Genomic DNA, 17629 nt, shown 5'->3' with positions numbered 1-17629 from the left:
GACCAAAAATAATTCATTTTAAGCTTTACCTTGATTTTGTAGGGACAGACATTTTGACCATGTTAAATGAAGATCAAGCAAATTTCATTGATAGTAAGCAGGGTGTTTCTATTATTTGATCTGGTGTCTGACATGGTATATGAAGCTGAAATTTTATCTTGAAATTATCAAGACCAACATTGTAACTGTAACAATATGCGTGTCATCATGTTTTCCTTAATAATTGTTGACCTGTTTATCTAGGATTTGAACCCAGAAATGCAGTTCCAAACTAATATGACCGTGTTTCCCCAAAATCAACGTGCTTATAAGATTTCCTATGATTTGATTTAGTGGCGAGAATTTGGATCTCAGATTTTCAAGATTCTGTGTTGACGTTAATCTTAACTCGTTAATATGTGTTTAGTTTAATAAGAAAATGTAGCATCTTGAATGTTAACATTTTTTTTCTGATGTCTGATGATCCAGCTTTTGACCCTTAATGACCTATGATTAAACTTGACCTATATTTTATTGACACTTAAAGTCTTACCATGTTTCATGAGTATCGGGTAAAGGTGAAATTATGACGTGTACGTTGTTAATAAGATGTTTCAAATATTATTTACATAACTTGTGTTTCATACACCGCTAAAGATAATTACTGCCAGGATTGGAAAATTTTCATAAAATGCAGACCAATTTTCGGTGAATACGTTTTCTTTACTTATCATGACTTATCAATTCAGTAATACACTTGGATTGTGTCAAGATCGTTAGGTACGAACAAAACAATGTAGCTCATTTCGTAATGTATTATAATTTGCACTAACAAAAACATGTTATTGTTTTTCTGTACAAAAGATATATCGCATTCAATATGATCATAATGTAATAAAAATAGGGGTATATAAAAATATTTAAAACATTCACCTAAGTAGTAAAACATTGAACTGGATCTTTATAATAGTTCCATCTCCTTCAAGCTTTCAGAAGTATTTTTGCAAAATAAAATATTTTGCTTAGGGTTCGAGTCCTTCTTGGAAAGTCATTGTGCTATCAGATACATCATGAAATAGATTCGTAGCGGTAGTGCATAATATTGATTTTATATTACTTTCTGTTATTGACTTTGCATACACAGCGTAGCTATGGTCACTGTTACATCATGTTTATATTAATCAATTAACTGGTAGCAAAATGTTGAAAAGCCTTTTTCTGAAAGTTTTGAACGGAAAGGAAAGTAACTGAATATCATCAAATTTTAAAGTTGTTTGTATAACACATATGTCCTCAGGATGGCCTCAACGTCAGCGGCGCCAAGTCCTTTCATCTACTGATGCCGTGGGAGGGTGTTCAGATACTGACCATCCACAGTAGTTTTATGACTTTTCATGGTCTAGTGCTTATGCTATTGACCAGTCACTACTTATAAAACCGAGGTAATTGTGACAAACAGCTTAAACAAACGGAACCCAAGCAATAAAAGTCATATACAGACCGAAATGTTAGTTCTCAAGCCAAACGTTTTCACGCTATTGATTAGAAAACATTTTAACATCGATGATATTGAGGTCTTGACCTTTAACGAACCGTTTTTGGTACGTGGCATTCCCTGTTTGATATTTGTCTTTGTTTTTTAGCCAAATCGCGTCATTTACTGAAAATTATGCAATGATTCTATGAGGAATCTTTGGTGAGACCGATCTTTAACCTAGTTATTCTTGGAACGATAGGGGTTATTAAGTAATAGTTTCTGCCACTGTCCCCAATTACTGATCGATTAAAGGTTATTATAATTGTCTCTTCTATTAAAAAAATAGTTAAATATTCGTTTACTTTACCTTCCATACATTCGTCACGTCCTTCAGAAATGTTTGACTGCCCATCCTAACAAATAGAGTAAAACAATTTCTTTAGTTCTTGCATTCTAACCAAAAATCTTTTTATGTGTTAATAAGTATATCCTTTCCAAGTACATGTTACGTGTATTTGCAAAAAGTGTCACATAGCAGCTCTAGGAAACAAACTATCAACAGTTATCAGTCACCGACAGAATATTACATTTTACGTGTATACTTTAAAACCGAAAGTATCTACTGTGTGTATTACACATGTAGTAATGTTTCTGGTGCAAACATCTAGCCTCGTTTTCAAACCCGACAGTCAGACTCTGACAAGAAAGTGTAAGGATACGCCATAATGTCAGGGTAAAAGTGTAAATTGTATGATAAATATGTTCTTCAAGCAGCTTCAAGCAGCTCTTTGGGGTGTTAAGAAGGGCAAGTCTGCTTCTAAGGTGTCTAGATGATGTGGTATACCTGGAATAACACTACAGGGCCACTAAAAGGGAATATTACAGATACAAGGAAATGGTATATTTCCCGGAAGCACAGAACGCTCCAACATAACTATAGAGCCATGCATCACAAAGTAGGTCCACAGGGTAACTTTAGAAACACAGGCATTGATCCTTTGGCTCATTGACTGGGGCTGAAGATTGGTCTTGATAGGCTTTAAGAAATATACGGCAGTTAGGGGTCAGCCACCTACAACCAGCATATTCCACCATTTGGTACAGCAATCATCCAAAAAAGTGGCAGGAATACACGTTTAAAAACAGTTAAAGGGCAAATAAAAAATGATGCCGTCAATGTTTGAAACGTCATCCTCAAATGAAATGTAGAATGCTTGATAAAGCTGATGATTGTAGAATAAATGTACCTGTAGATCAAGTTAAAGAGAACTTTAGCTTTTATCACAAACCATAACTCATTTAACCTAGATGATTCACTAGAATGTATATTTAATTGTGATTAGTCAGGTTTAAATGAGTATGGGAAAATGTCATTATTGTTGGTAAACAACATCTATACCAGAATATGATTTAATTAGAAATGATGGGTATATAACATTACCGCTAAATGTTTCTGTAGATGGGAAGATACCCCACCGGTGTTGATATTTTCAAAGTGTTTACTACATGACTTTGGTGGTGTGCCAAACACATGGAAATGTGCCACCTCTGCCAAAGAATATATAAATTCAAATTATTTTTGCTCCTGGCCGGAGGATACCTGTATCCTTCTTGTTGTTATCCTGATAATGGATAACCATGGGGTACATTCAATCGTGCGAACCATAAATGTGGCTCTTGATTATGAGATGGAACTACTTTGTCTATCCGCGCACTCAATTCATTTATTGCAACCTCAAGATGTTCTTACCTTTCAGTTACTCAAAGGGTATTTTGCAAAGACTGCTTCTACGCTTTGAGCTCAGGTCAATCTAGTATCACGAGCACAAACGCCTATACTTATAAAACATTATTCAAACATGTTTTCTGCTTGGGATACTACAAAAGCCTTACGGCTTATCACAATATTATAGTTTCTTGCCGCAAGAGAAGAAAGTTCTTGGAGCGAGACTTCTTACAGCTGCTCCAGAAGAACCTCAGTCTATAACTGCTCCACTGTACACTACATGGATGGATTATGAACCTGGCCAGCATCTCAACTTTGATTCAGTATTTGATCAAAATCAAAATGATGGAAAGGATTGTATAGAACATATCCTAATTTGCTTCATTACGAGTATTAAAATATAAAATATAAAAGATAACAAGGTACTATTTAAAATATAAGTACACTTTCTAAAGAAATAGTATAAGTGGAAACTCCACAGTTCGCCAAACACGACAAACACGAAAATGTTACAGGCTCGGTTTGATTTACCCTGTTCATGGACGGTAGTGAAAATGCATTCTACCGTCCAAGCCCTCTAGCCCCGGATTGAGGGGAACTCAATATTCACACATGCTACAGGTACAAAAATAATATAGAGACATCCGCAGATGTGTTCATACGGCGGTACACCTGATACGCTTCAATGATACGCTTGCATGTAATTCCATGAAAAGCAGCGTATGAGTCATGGGCTTGTTTGTTCTGTTATGATGAAGCATAAATTGGCCCAATGTGGTGACATACTTTGCATTTGTTACAAAAACAGTACCAAGTAATATTTATAGGTTATTAACTTTGTATGTGGATATATGCACTCGTTCTTTCGCGGATAATATTGCGCTCCTAAAGTCGCGCAATATTACCGCTACAGAACTCGTGCATATATCCACATACAAAGTTGATAACCTTTTTATTACATACCCACTATCAAATAATTAAGTTATGTTTAAAGTATCGTTCTGTTACGAAAGACAGGAAAAGTACAAAAAGACTTTCTCCGAAAAGGTGATAAACGAATCAAACTGACGCGCATTACTATTTTCCGCAAAAATGACGTCAATTTGTTGTCGCAACGACTTGCGCGTGGACGCCAAGGACGTCACGCGATTCTTTCCATTACAACGTTAAGAAAACATTCTACGTCCGAAATGAAAGCGTTACACGTCAATATGGAAAAATATTGCACGATCGTGGTCTATTGAAACTCAATGGAAAGTAATTTTAGGTATGTAATAAAGTGTAATGTTACGCAACATTTGGACTACAAATACATACTTCTTCGCAGACACACGAATCATAAGTAACAATGAGGTTACGTAAACAAGAGGGTCATTGACCCTAAAGAGCCTATATTTTATACATGTCACACACATTTTTTAACCTAAGGCAATAATTTAAAAATTATGGTAAACATTACAAATCTGTTATCAAACGCCAAATATCAAGTCTCTAGCTATTACTGATTCAGAGGAGAGTTTCAAAGTTTCTTAATATATAAAGCCTACAGTAAGCACAAAGGCGTAGCCATTTGTTTGACCTTAACACAATAAAAATGTATGATAGAGAGTCAAACCTTTATTTCAATTGCCAAATATCAAAGAGGAAGAAAAAACGATTTTTAAACTCTGATAGCTGAAAACTTATTTTTAACAGGAAAGACCCGTATACAAAATGAACCGGAAACATTAAAAAAAAACTACAAGAGGGCCACCCAGAGATCTTTTGTGTAAAGTTACATTAAAATCCATTCTGTGGTTTTCAGATGTTGTTTTAAGGAATTGTTGGTGAAAAGAGACCAAGCCTTCTGGTGGCCATGTTTTTTACGATTCAGCAAAATGTGAACAATATTTGTAGAAGGTCACACAAGGACATTTTGTGTGAAATTATTTAGAATCTGGCTGACAGTTTTATACAAGAAGATTTTCTACCATATACATGAAGGGAAAAGTGACCACATCCCCATGACCGACATTATTTTGACGAATATGAATAATTTAAACATTTTAAATTGAAAATTTTATCTTGATAGAGGATCACACAAGTACCATTTCTGCACAAGGGCACGACATGAGGACCATTTGCTTGAAATATTTCAAAATTGGACAATGGGTAAAGACAGAGATGTCGTTTAAACATCTTTCTAGTTTTAGCTCTGGCGACCCTCTGTGCAACCGTTTGGTAGAGGATCCAAGGAACATCCAGGCCAAGTTTCATTTAGAATTTTGGATGTTTCGACAGGAAAAACTAACATGTGATAGAAAGAATATTACATTTGTGATTCTCCACATTAAATTTATTAAACTCGTTGAAATAAAAAAAAAAATCGGCAAAATCTCGCATTTTATTTTCTTATTCAGCTCGTTTAATATATTCAATATGAAAAGACATGTAATATACTCTATATATAACACTACTCAAGCCGTTTTTTGTGGAATTCAAGAAACATAACATAGCATTTACATACGTAACAATGATGTAACATCCTTTTTACATCTTTGTAACAATTATATAACACCACTATTTTAAAAGCCAAATTTTGGTCAAATTTAAGAAATAAGGTGTAACATGCGTAACTTTTTTACTACAAACAGAGACCACTTCTCAGACACACGTAGCATAAATGTCATCATTGTACATGTGACATGCTTGTAACATTTGTACTGTATAAACAAGCAAATTCGAATGGGTTTGTTGTGAGGAATTGCAAAACTATATATCCGGCAAAAAGTTAAGGATATTACTAAGAAGCAAATAATTTCATTAGTCAGGATCAATTTAACAGAAAACGAATGTTTTAAGTGTACACAACAAATGTATGTTAGGTTAATCCTTTATTAAATTATTTTGAATGGAATATGTTAACTGTAACAAGCTTAGCTTTAGAATTATAAGGAGTTATTTGAAATGTGAGCTTGAAGTGTAACTAGAACGAAATATTTATTCGATTAGTTTTGGACCAAGTGTCGCTGTTTAACATGTACATTTGAACTTAAAATAACAGATGTCTTTAAAAGAGTAAACTCAAGTAAGAAATCTGGAATGTGGGTGGTGGCGGGTTAGAGGTGTGGGTGTGGTTACAACTTCACATGTTGATAATTTTTCATGGAAGGTTTTCAAAATAAAAAGGAATACATATTCTTTTCGGGGATAGGGAGTGGTGAGGGATGAGGGTGGAGGGTTGAGGTGACCGGGTAAGGGTATAAAACTTCACATGAAAGGTTTTAAAAATAATCAACAAAAAAGTAAAGAAAAACAATTGCGGAGTTGAGGAGGGTATGTGACCGAGGCAAAGGGGGTGACCGTGTGTGGGTTCACAACTTCACATGTTGATGATAAATGTTCATGGAAAAAAATATAAGGAAGTTTAATGAAATTCTACCAACTGGTTTGTTTGTTATGTATAAATAGGGAATGTGGATTTCTAAACAATTAAAGGAAGGGCAATAATTCTGAAATAACTAAGGTAGCCTGACAAAATTCAATTTAAATTCATAGTTCTAGGTAAAATATTTCACAATTTATGAAGCAGAAAATGCTATATTTATAGTACTCTAAATAGTGAATAATAGAAATTTCTAAGGTCCAAAACTCTGGTGTTACTTTGGCAATCTGACAGAAAATCGACATTTCTGTATAGTGGTTAAAATACGTTTGAAGTTATATTTAAATATTCCCAACCACTTCCTAGATATGGTTCCTGACGGACGGACGGAAATACGGATGGACGGACAACTCAAAAACTATATCCCTCCGACGAAGGAGGGGTATAAAAACGCCTTTTTAATTTTAATTGATTTAATTCTTTTAAGAAGAATATGGGAGAAGAATGATTATCCAGGTCTTTTTTGTAAAAAAAAAAAACTGATTTGGTCATAAATAGCAACCAAAAATCGTTATTTGTTACTCAAATCATAGTTACATCTTACTTATGATATTCTTAATACGATGGTAGAGTACCGCCTTAAAATTGTTTTTGTTGTCAAGATGATTAAGTTAGGCATACAAAAGGGCAATGACTTAATCTATCCAGTCAAGTATTCCTGACTTTTGCAAAGACAACTTCCCAACATAAATAGCGTCTGCTCAACTCTGTCCGAAACAAAAATGTATTATTCTGGTCCCGTGCACGTAAAATCAATGTTTGCTAACGACATATCGAATGGTCTAATTGTATGAAAATAAAAAAGGATCTAAATTTTGCCATTAAATAAGAAGTTAAAGCCTTCACGTACGCGTACCGTACATATATCAAACAACTATCTTATATTGATACATACAAAGAAATGCAGGTGACCCGTGCCGATTCCGAATCATTAACAACACAAATACATTGTAGCTTTAGTTTACCAGGGTCAATTACCTTAACATGAACAATATCATGTTTGCCTGCACAGTATGATTTTGTCAAAAGTGTTGAATATGGAAACTTATATATAAAAGACCAAATTACGTTTGACGTAACATCAAAATGACGTATAAAGGGATATTTTCGTTTCGACGGTAGGTTTGAAGACCGGCGTATACAATGGACACTCCTAAAGATTTTATAATATCTTTTGCAGTTTTATAATTTAAAAGGGTGATTTTTTGACATGTTAATTTTACCAGTTTGCATAAAAGGCCATTTTTTTCAATGGAATCCGTACATTTTTGCTAAAAGTTACATCATACAGTGACTGTTACACATTTATTTGAATAACAAATAAAACACATGCTCTATGAAAATTACAATATGGAAACATAGCCAGCCTCTTAGGTCTTAAAATGCATCTGAGTTCTTAAAATATGAGTAATGAACATTGCACAATAGTACAATTTTAGTCGAAATTTATTGTTCAATGTATATGCACAGGGCGATGGACGACAGTCAAGACAATATTTAAGTTCAATTTGGGATGGTTTATAACTCTGCGGAAATAATTTACATGCACACGAACAAACATCTATGATAAACTGTTAGAGATAAGCAACTTTTAGAAACATTTCAACCTTGGAGAGCAATACATGTACATGTAAAAGGTTGCAAATTTCCTTGAGGCAAGAACTCCTTAATTTAGCAAATGTAAATATTGAAGTTATTCAGCATACACTTCATATCAGTATCATACTGAAAGTTTTAATACTTTAGTTAATATGAATATAATCCGATGGAAGCTTTCGGATACAAGAAAAATGCTAAAGAGTCAAAGTTGTGATCTCCAAGAAATTCTAGGACAATAGACATGCTATATGGACAAAGATCACCTTATAAAAATAATTTCTATTTTCTGACTTATAACAAAAGAAAATAATCAATGGAAGAAGCTACAAAATTCACAAATTCTTACCATGCTTGACGCTGCACCGCTACAAAATCCACTGTCAGATGCCTGCTTGTTACTGTAACTCTTCACTTCAATTAGACTTCGAAATAGCTCGTTTGTTTCTACAAAATAAAAATATATTTTCTTTTTTGGTAGTTAAATATTTACTATTTTATGTCAAATATGTAAAGTAATCGAGTCATAGTGTTTACCAAATCTTAAGAAAGACAAACTTCCCAGTTAAAATAATAGATTTGCCTTAAACGAGAACACAATTAGCAGAACTACCCAATTTGGAAATTAGAATGGGGATCTAAAGTTATGAAGCTTGCATATCACAGATAAAAGACAAAAAGCAGACACCATATCCAAGGTGTGATTATACAATACCTAAAGGCATGAAAACGGGACAGGAGTATTGCCGAAATGTTGGTTTTAAAATATTCATTCCAAACAATATACATAATTATATGTATATACTAACATGACAATTCCGTTGGTAGAAAATATTAGAACGAATGAAAAGTCTTACAGAGTTCTTCCCCTAAACGTTCAAGATGAGAAACTAAACAGTACCAGTAACACGACATTTAAGTCGTGCTGAAGGATCAATGAAGATCAAATATAACAGCCCTAAAGCTAATTTTATAAGTTGCATTATTAAACATTATACATTCCGTTTTATTGAATATTTTTTTTGTCAGTTTTTGGAATTCAGCCTTTAGACAAGGTATAGGTATTCCCGTGGGGAAAAAAATCACATTACCAGCTCTAGCTCCAACCACAATAAAGTGTATCTGTGGATTCCGCAATCTGACCTCGACAAGCGTCGACATCAATATTTAAAGGAATTCTTATTTAGGTCCTTCAAAGAATAGATTGCGAATACCCTTGTCTTTGATTATACGAAACTTACCAGTGATGATATAACCGGTATCTGAATAGCAAAATTTTGAGTTTTTACATTCTTAGTAAGAAGGGGTATATGTTTGAGCATATAGATCGGTAATTTTATTGGAATTGGATATGCTATTTCTTAAAGATGTTTTTATCATTACAGGAACTTCAGGGGTTTTTTTTGAAATAGTAGGAATAAAATCAAAGACACGGTTATTACAAAAATAATACTAGATACATTGATGACGTCAAATAAATAAATCTCTAGAAAATGTCTGTCATGGTCAGGTTGAGTGTCAATACGTGGACGGAGAACGTGCTGTGTGTAACTTTGAATAAGATAGGATCTATTTGAATAAAATACTTGTCCGCGTTCTTGTCAAGAGACTGAACAGATAAAGATGTGAGACGAGAAAACATTGGATGTCTACAAGATTTTTTAAAAAATCAAAGTTTGTAACAGATATACTGACTTTTGCTTAATATTACCATTGCGTCTAATTCCATGAGACCAAGACTTACAAGCCCTATATTTATATAAGAAAAGATATCAATAAAGGGTTTTTTAGAGATATTACCTTCTTGATAAATTTTATCGTTAAGCCCAAAGCATTTTTCGTATAAAAACATAAAAAACGACCCGTATTTTAGACCTTTAGAAAATATGAACGTAAATAAGTCAGCGAAACATACGTAAATATGCATGATCTTGTTTTTAGTTGATATATGAATCCACAATATGAACTTTTAATCAAAGAAATAGGTTTATTTCTTTTAAAAGTAACGGCTATCTAAATGAATGTAGGTAAAAACATATTTCTACTCAATAATAGCAAATTGCGGCTAACAACAAACTTTGCATGATGTAATTAGTATACTAAATGTCTTATACTTCATTCATTTTACTCTCTGTTTTCAAAAATTGGTAAAGTGAATACTTTTAATCAATAGGACAACATTTGGAACCCTAACAGAAGCCGTAATAGTACTAGAATCATATCACAGTATCTGTTTTTATTTCGTTCCCCCATTTTTTCGTGCGTTATTTTCAATGTTTTGGATCAATAGCGGCACTTTGAAAAGTTTACAGTTTACGTATTGTAATCTAATTTTATTCGTTTCATTCATTTTTAAAGTATTATTTTATTCCTATATTTCATAAAACTATTTTTACTGAAGAAGCAGTAAGAACATAATGGATGAAAACATTTTTTTTTTCTCTGCCGCTCGGCAAATTTCATATATAGATCTACATTCCCCTGAAAAATCTTACAATTTCTTATCAATAAAGACAAAAACATTAAATATAAGACTCTTTCTTTAAATTATTATCGATATTTTTAGTCAGTGTTTAAGAATCCTCTAAACAAGGCCATGTTCCAAGTTAGGCATTTTGATAAACAAGTTAATAGATGATATCTTTTATATACATTCTTCATAAGCTCCGATATATCTCATTTAAGGTATATTGTAGATATATAAATCTTAATTTATCATTGCAGGAAGTCTAACATAGTTTTAAAAAAACCAAGAGGGTCATAATGGCCCTATATCGCTCACCTATTATCATTGCACTTGAGGACAAGAAGGTCAAAAAATCATAATCAAGATCAATCAAAAGAATTATGAGAAAATATAGCTGAAATTTTCTTAAAGCTACTTCAAATAAAATTATTTTAAAATCAGGCCAGTAGTTTCATACCAGAAGTTTTCTGTAAAGCCATATGGGAAAATGAGCCCCTCCCCCAGGCGGCCACTTTTTCAATGAATCAAAATTATTTGAAGGAATTTGGTAGAAGGTCACCCAAGAAACATTTGTGTAAAATCATTTTGAAAACGGACCAGATGTTTCTGAAAAAAAAAGAGTTTCAAAGTTCTATATAGGTATATAGGGAAAATAAGCAAAACCTGTTGGGGGCCATGTTTTTCGCTGAATCAAAATTATTTGAAGGAATATAGTTGAGGGTCACCCAAGAAACATTAGTCTTGTGCAAAATTGTTTTGAAATCAGTTTTTTTCTATATAGCCATAAGTCCAACGGACATGAACAACAAAGGGCAGAAATGTAACCAAATAGAAAAAAAATTCTTACAAGGTACAGATATGTCAAAATACACCTAAACATTGGAGGTACCATCCATGTTGTACCACAGAAAAGGGGTCTCGGTTTTTCCCTACGGCCATTAATAAAAAGGTACTAAATAAGCTATTTATAGTAACATAAAAGGGAAGTAAAAATATTGTAAGTGGACAAAAACAAGAGCACTTCAATGCAACGCAAATGCAGAGCAATATACACACAATACAAAGTCATGTGACCTTTGACCCCTATGTGTGACATTGACCTTGAAGTGAGCCATCCGAAACATGCGCTCTGCACGTCGTTTTGATGAGGTGAACATTTGTGTCAGGTTTCTTAGAAATCCTTCAATGTGTTCGCTAACCAACAGACAGACAGACAGACAGACGGACACCGAGGCGATAATATATTACGTCCCTTCGGGCGTAAAAACAGGAATCGAGATCTTATTGTGATACAAGTTGTGTGCAAGTTTGGTTAAACTCAAATCATAAATGAAGCTGCTATTGTGCAGACAAGGTCAAAATAGCTTATTTTGGCCTTTTCAGGAGCCATAACTCTGGAACCCATAACGGGATCTGGCCAGTTCAAGAAAGGAACCAAGATCTTATGGTGATACAAGTTGTGTGCAAGTTTGGTTAAAATAAAGTCATAAATGAAGCTGTTATTGTGCAGACAAGGCCAAAATAGCTAATTCTGGCCCTTTCAGGGGCCTTAACTCTGGAACCCATGATGGAGTCGGGCCAGTTTAAGAAAAGAACCAAGATCGTATGGTGATACAAAATGTGTGTAATTTTGATAAAAATCAAATCATAACTAAAGCTAGCTGCTATTGTGCAGACAAGGTCAAAATAACTACTTTTGGCCCTTTCAGGGGCCATAACTCTGGAACCCATAATGGGATCTGACCGGTTCAAGAAAGGAAACAAGATCTTATGGTGATACAAGTTGTGTGCAAGTTTGGTTAAAGTAAAATTATAAATGAAACCACTATCATGCAGACAAGAAATTGTTGACGCACGCACAATAGCAAATTCTGGCCCTTTAAGGGGCAATAACTCTAGAACCCATGATGGGATCTGGCAAGTTTTCAAAAGGAACCGAGATATCATGCCAATACAAGTTTTGTACAAGACTGATAAAAATTGCTTGCAAAATGTGGTCTCTATCGTGTTCACAAGAAATTGTGGACGGACGGACGAAGGGCGATCACAAAAGCTCACCCTGTCACTACGTGACAGATGAGCTAAAAACAGATATTTTAGTATTATCTCATACATTTATTTTTCACCCTGCTACCTTAGAAAAATACCGAATAACCAATTAAATGCGCTCTGTTTTTATACATGTATAACCACCATTTCCTTCTTTCAAAACATACCAAATGTTACTCTTCTGGTTAATAATTTCCCCCGACATACATTGCGCTTGAAATGATGGGACATTTGTATTACATAAAGAAGCATATGATGGGTTTTGTGTACCAATGCCTTTTATAAACGATTTCAAGGGACATTACTCTGAACCATATAATTTACCATAAAAGGGTGGGTAGAGGTGGGTTCTACATCTAAAATGTTTCGTTATAGATAATAGTAATATATCAGTAAAGACCTAAACTCTAAAAGTGCGCAATTCAAGCCTATTTTCAGTCTACTTGAAGTTCGCTGTTGATTAGCTTGTACACAACTCATAGAACATACAACGGTTTTAATTACTATCACTTATTTAACAGTTTTTTCTTGTAATTATAACCTCATAGGTGCAAAGATGATGTTGATCATAAATTAATTACCAATTAAATATTTGTTTTCACGTTCACAAGATGTTACAGTATTATGTAATATATAATAATTATATGTTTCCGCATACCTTTTACGGACTTTTTATTTCACTAAATAAGCTTTTATCGCTATATTAATAAAACTATTTGACAACAGAATTTATTAAACTGAGAATATTATAATATAAGGGATAGCTTTTTCCGGAAATATTTTCAAGTATTACATCTATCAAGTATCTCCTCAAGCAAATGCTAATGCAGTATGTTAACAAATGACACAATTTAAATTTAAACACTACGATTATTATGTTTTAAAACACCATATATGAAACAATCTGGCTTTTTCGTGTGCGTTTTATACTGTTAAGCGTGCAGAAAAAACAACAACAACAAAAAAAAAAAAAAAAAAAAAAAAAAAAAAACAACAAAGGCACTGTATTTAATAAACCACAGGATAAATGGAAATTAACATTGTTTGCAAACTGGAGTTCCACTATCAGTTTCAAAGTGTCATTCCTGTCTGTTTTTTTGTCTCCTAAAAGTTATGTTGATACCAATTCCTCGCATATTACTGCGCTGTATTTGGAAAACAGCTTGGTATTACCTCCTACAATGTTTATACAATCATCTGTCAACTATATATGTAATCATATATATTTGTTCAAGAGAAATTAAAAGCGCAAAGCCGAACAATTTTAAAACATATTTATTCTATGAAAATTAAAGACCGCATAAAATGTAACACTAGTAAATTAACTAAATGATGCTATTCTATACACATCAAAAACAAAAAAAAAAAGTACAAGGATTTAACTCCAGCACGTTCAGGGGGTCGAACGTGTTTTGGTTCGTTAATATTAAAAGCGATAACAAAAGGTTAGTTTAAAGAAAATGGCGGATAAAGAAGAAAGTGAAAGTAGGTAAGTACACACTTTACTTGTTTTAACTCAAGTTTGCTTACTTAAAGAATAAAGTCGTCCGTACATCTTGTGACGACCACGCTGGAGAGTATTTTTCAAGTAACAACAACGCGCGATGAAGCGTGTTAAAAAAGTTATTGAATGCATAAGTTATTGTGTTTGTAAACAAAACATGGAGACGCCATCTGAAAACATGAAAGATTAACCGTTAAATGATACATAGAGATTATGATTTAGTGAAGAGATGCTGCAAACAAGCTATATGACAAAATGAATTACAAAAAAGTGACAGTCACAGCAAACCTTTAAACAAATATTTCACACAAGTTGGGACTAGAAGCTTGAAAACATCCCGATTGTATTTATAAGATTTACATAGGAATTCATCTTAGACGGCATAAAAACAAAATTGGAAAATAACAGTTTTTCATTCTATGGAACATTTTATAATCAAATCAGGGGAACAGCTATAGGAACACAATTTGCACCTACATATGAAACATTAGTATTAGGATACCTGGAAGAAAAACTTGACAAAATCTTAGAACATGTGACAGACACAAAATTTGCTACATATATAAAAAGGACTGGAAACGATTTCCAGATGCCCCTTTGTCATTTGGACTAAATCACAATATCTACTTGAGCAATTCCACATCCTGTTGAATAATTTACATCCAGATATAAAATTCACAATAGAAATAGGGGAAACACAATTATCTTTTTTAGATATTCCGATTAAAAAAAATAGTTGCAATCTTTCAACAGCCATTTCCTTTAAAACAACAGATACAATAAAATCTGTAAAAAGATACATTACTTCTAAATCATGCCATCCTGAACATACGAAATTAAGCATACCATATAATTTAGCAAAACGTATTTGTACAATTGTTTCAGATACTAACATTAGGAATATACGCTTTAAAGAACTTATGTCATCTCTTCTTAACTGAAATTATCCTAAAACTATCATCCAAAAATGGAATCAGTAACGCACTTAAAATTCCAAGACAGACACTACTTCAAACACAAATCAATCCACAAGACACAATACCTTACGTATCTACATTCAACCCTATAAACCCCTGAACTATATACAATTATCACAAACAATTTACCTATAATAATGTCAGACACTAAAATGAAAGAAGTACTCGCAAATTCAAAATTTATCAAAAGCAAGCGGCAACCACCAAACCGCGAGAAACTTTTGACAAAGCTGGATTTACAATAAAATCTAATAAATGTTGAAATTTTGCCGTTACAAAATGCAAAATACCAAACTGTAGTTGATGCAAACATATACAAGGTACTGTAAAAGAAAGCAATTGCTACAACTTTAACGGTAAACATGTTATGTAAATGAAAATTTGTCCTGTGATGTAAAAATTATACTATATGTAATCACCTGCAACGGATGTGGAGAATATTCTATAGGCCAAACTGGCGATGAATTAAGAACAAAAAGAACAATTCACGCACAATAAATAAGACACCCTCCAACTAGACAAATTCCACTAAGTAACCATTTAACTATTTGCAGTAACAAAGATCCAAAGTTTCAAATGTTTCAGTTTTTAAAATGAAATTAGATAGTACTTGAGCTATGTAAGAGAAAGAAAGTTATTTTATAAAATGCTTTAAACTAAAACTTCATAGACTACAGTGACAGTTAAATTCTAAATTAATTACGCCTCTTTGAGACATATAACGTCAGAATTACGTCCCTTTATATTGACGTCGCGTTATTACATAATAACGTCACGTTACATTTATATATACACTGATGAGCCGATTGGCGAAACCAGTTTGTATTTTCTGTAATCAATTACTGTTAGAAAGATATGTGAAATCGTTTTATTTATTTAATATATATATAAAACAAGTGTTAAATTGTATAGCCAGTTCCTCGTTCCGGCTACACACACGCACACGTTCAGTCATACACCTGTACCTCGCTTAGTCTTTACACTAATTCCCCGTTTTGTAGAAACACACAATTCCACATTTCGTCTGTACACAAACACCCGGTTTGTTACACATGTACCTGAGTTGGTTTTAAACACAAAATTCCTCGTCTTGAATGTGAAATATCTCATTGCTTTACAAGTTAAGATATTTTCAAGCTAAAGCCTCTCATGATTCAAAAATATAAGAATAAGACTTGACAGAAATTTGACAGCAGTAGCTAGAGAAATAAAATAAAAGTTCCTAGTTGGTAGGTTTATACCTTAAATTTCCGATTGGTAGCATTTTACGTGTTTGCGTGTGTACGTGTGCGTGTGTGTTTGTGTGTGTGTACTCGCACGCATGGGGGTGCGTGTGTTCGTGTATGTGTGCGCGAGAATTTATGAAATAATAAAATATTTTTTTACCTGCAATGACATCTTTCTCTTTGAAGTGCGTATCTTTATCTTTGAAATCAAAATCTTCATTGGAAGCATTCTGCCGTTCAGGACTAGCTGTTGGTCAGAAAAGACATTGCCTTATATGAGCCGCGCCATGAGAAAATCAACATAGTGGGTTTGCGACCAGCATGGATCCAGACCAGCCTGCGCATCCGCGCAGTCTGGTCAGGATCCATGCTGTTCGCTAACGGTTTCTCTAATTGCAACAGGCTTTGAAAGCGAACAGCATGGATCCTGACCAGACTGAGCGGATGCGCAGGCTGGTCTGGATCCATGCTGGTCGCAAACCCACTATGTTGATTTTCTCATGGCGCGGCTCATACACATATCATGTAGAGCGAAAATGAATAACAGTGACTCCAAATACAATCCAAAGCTAGTTCTTCATAATATGCTCTTTGAACATCAAGTTTGGTGACAGCATGTCATCTGTAACTAAAGTTGTAAACTTATGGCAACCTTTTAGATGATTTCATTAAACAAATGAAATTAAATATATTCTAGTAACTGTGGCTTTTACCTATGACATCTAAATGACATATTTATTACCGAAAACGAAAAAACGTTAAGCCCGGAACGAGATTAGAACCACTACTCGTCCGGCGCACTGTAAAATTCCAACATTACAAAAGTTTAACAGTCCAACGCCTTAGACCACTCTGTAACCATGGAATTTTCAAAGTATGCACACTGAATAAGTTGACCTAGACTCAACTTACCCCCAATACTATCTTAACCTTGTTTTAACTATATGCAACCTTTAGACAAAGTTTCATTCCAATATCTCAAGCTAAATTATCGTTATTGAACTGAAACCAAATTTTGATGGCGATTTCATTCAAAAATATATTTTTTGTGCACCTAAAATTAAAAATAAAAACGAGAGTTATAATTCTTGTCCAACGTGCTAATCTTGTAATGAATATAACGGCTGCAACATTTTGCGAACTCTTAATAACGTAAACATGTTTATACTAACTCATATTTGGGCAATTGTACATGTATAAAGAA

At 33.6% G+C, this 17629-nt stretch overlaps 1 protein-coding gene across 1 annotated transcript in view; it reads right to left on the bottom strand.

Annotated features, from left to right (window-relative positions):
* The window catches only part of LOC128554739 (uncharacterized), a 31976-nt gene extending 15304 nt beyond the window's left edge, over nt 1-16672 (bottom strand). The window contains exons 1-3 of the mRNA XM_053536053.1: nt 16586-16672; nt 8552-8649; nt 1824-1869 (exon numbers count right to left, since the gene is read on the bottom strand). Coding sequence (XP_053392028.1) covers nt 1824-1869; nt 8552-8554 — 49 coding nt within the window. The 5' untranslated portion in view covers nt 8555-8649; nt 16586-16672. The remainder of the gene's footprint in view (nt 1-1823; nt 1870-8551; nt 8650-16585) is intronic.
* Between the last annotated feature and the right edge of the window lie 957 nt (nt 16673-17629).

Source organism: Mercenaria mercenaria, unplaced genomic scaffold, assembly GCF_021730395.1.
Source record: "Mercenaria mercenaria strain notata unplaced genomic scaffold, MADL_Memer_1 contig_701, whole genome shotgun sequence".
Classification (NCBI taxonomy): Eukaryota; Metazoa; Mollusca; class Bivalvia; order Venerida; family Veneridae; genus Mercenaria; species Mercenaria mercenaria.
Note: the sequence above shows the minus strand (reverse complement) of the source record. Positions and strands in the feature narration are given on the sequence as shown.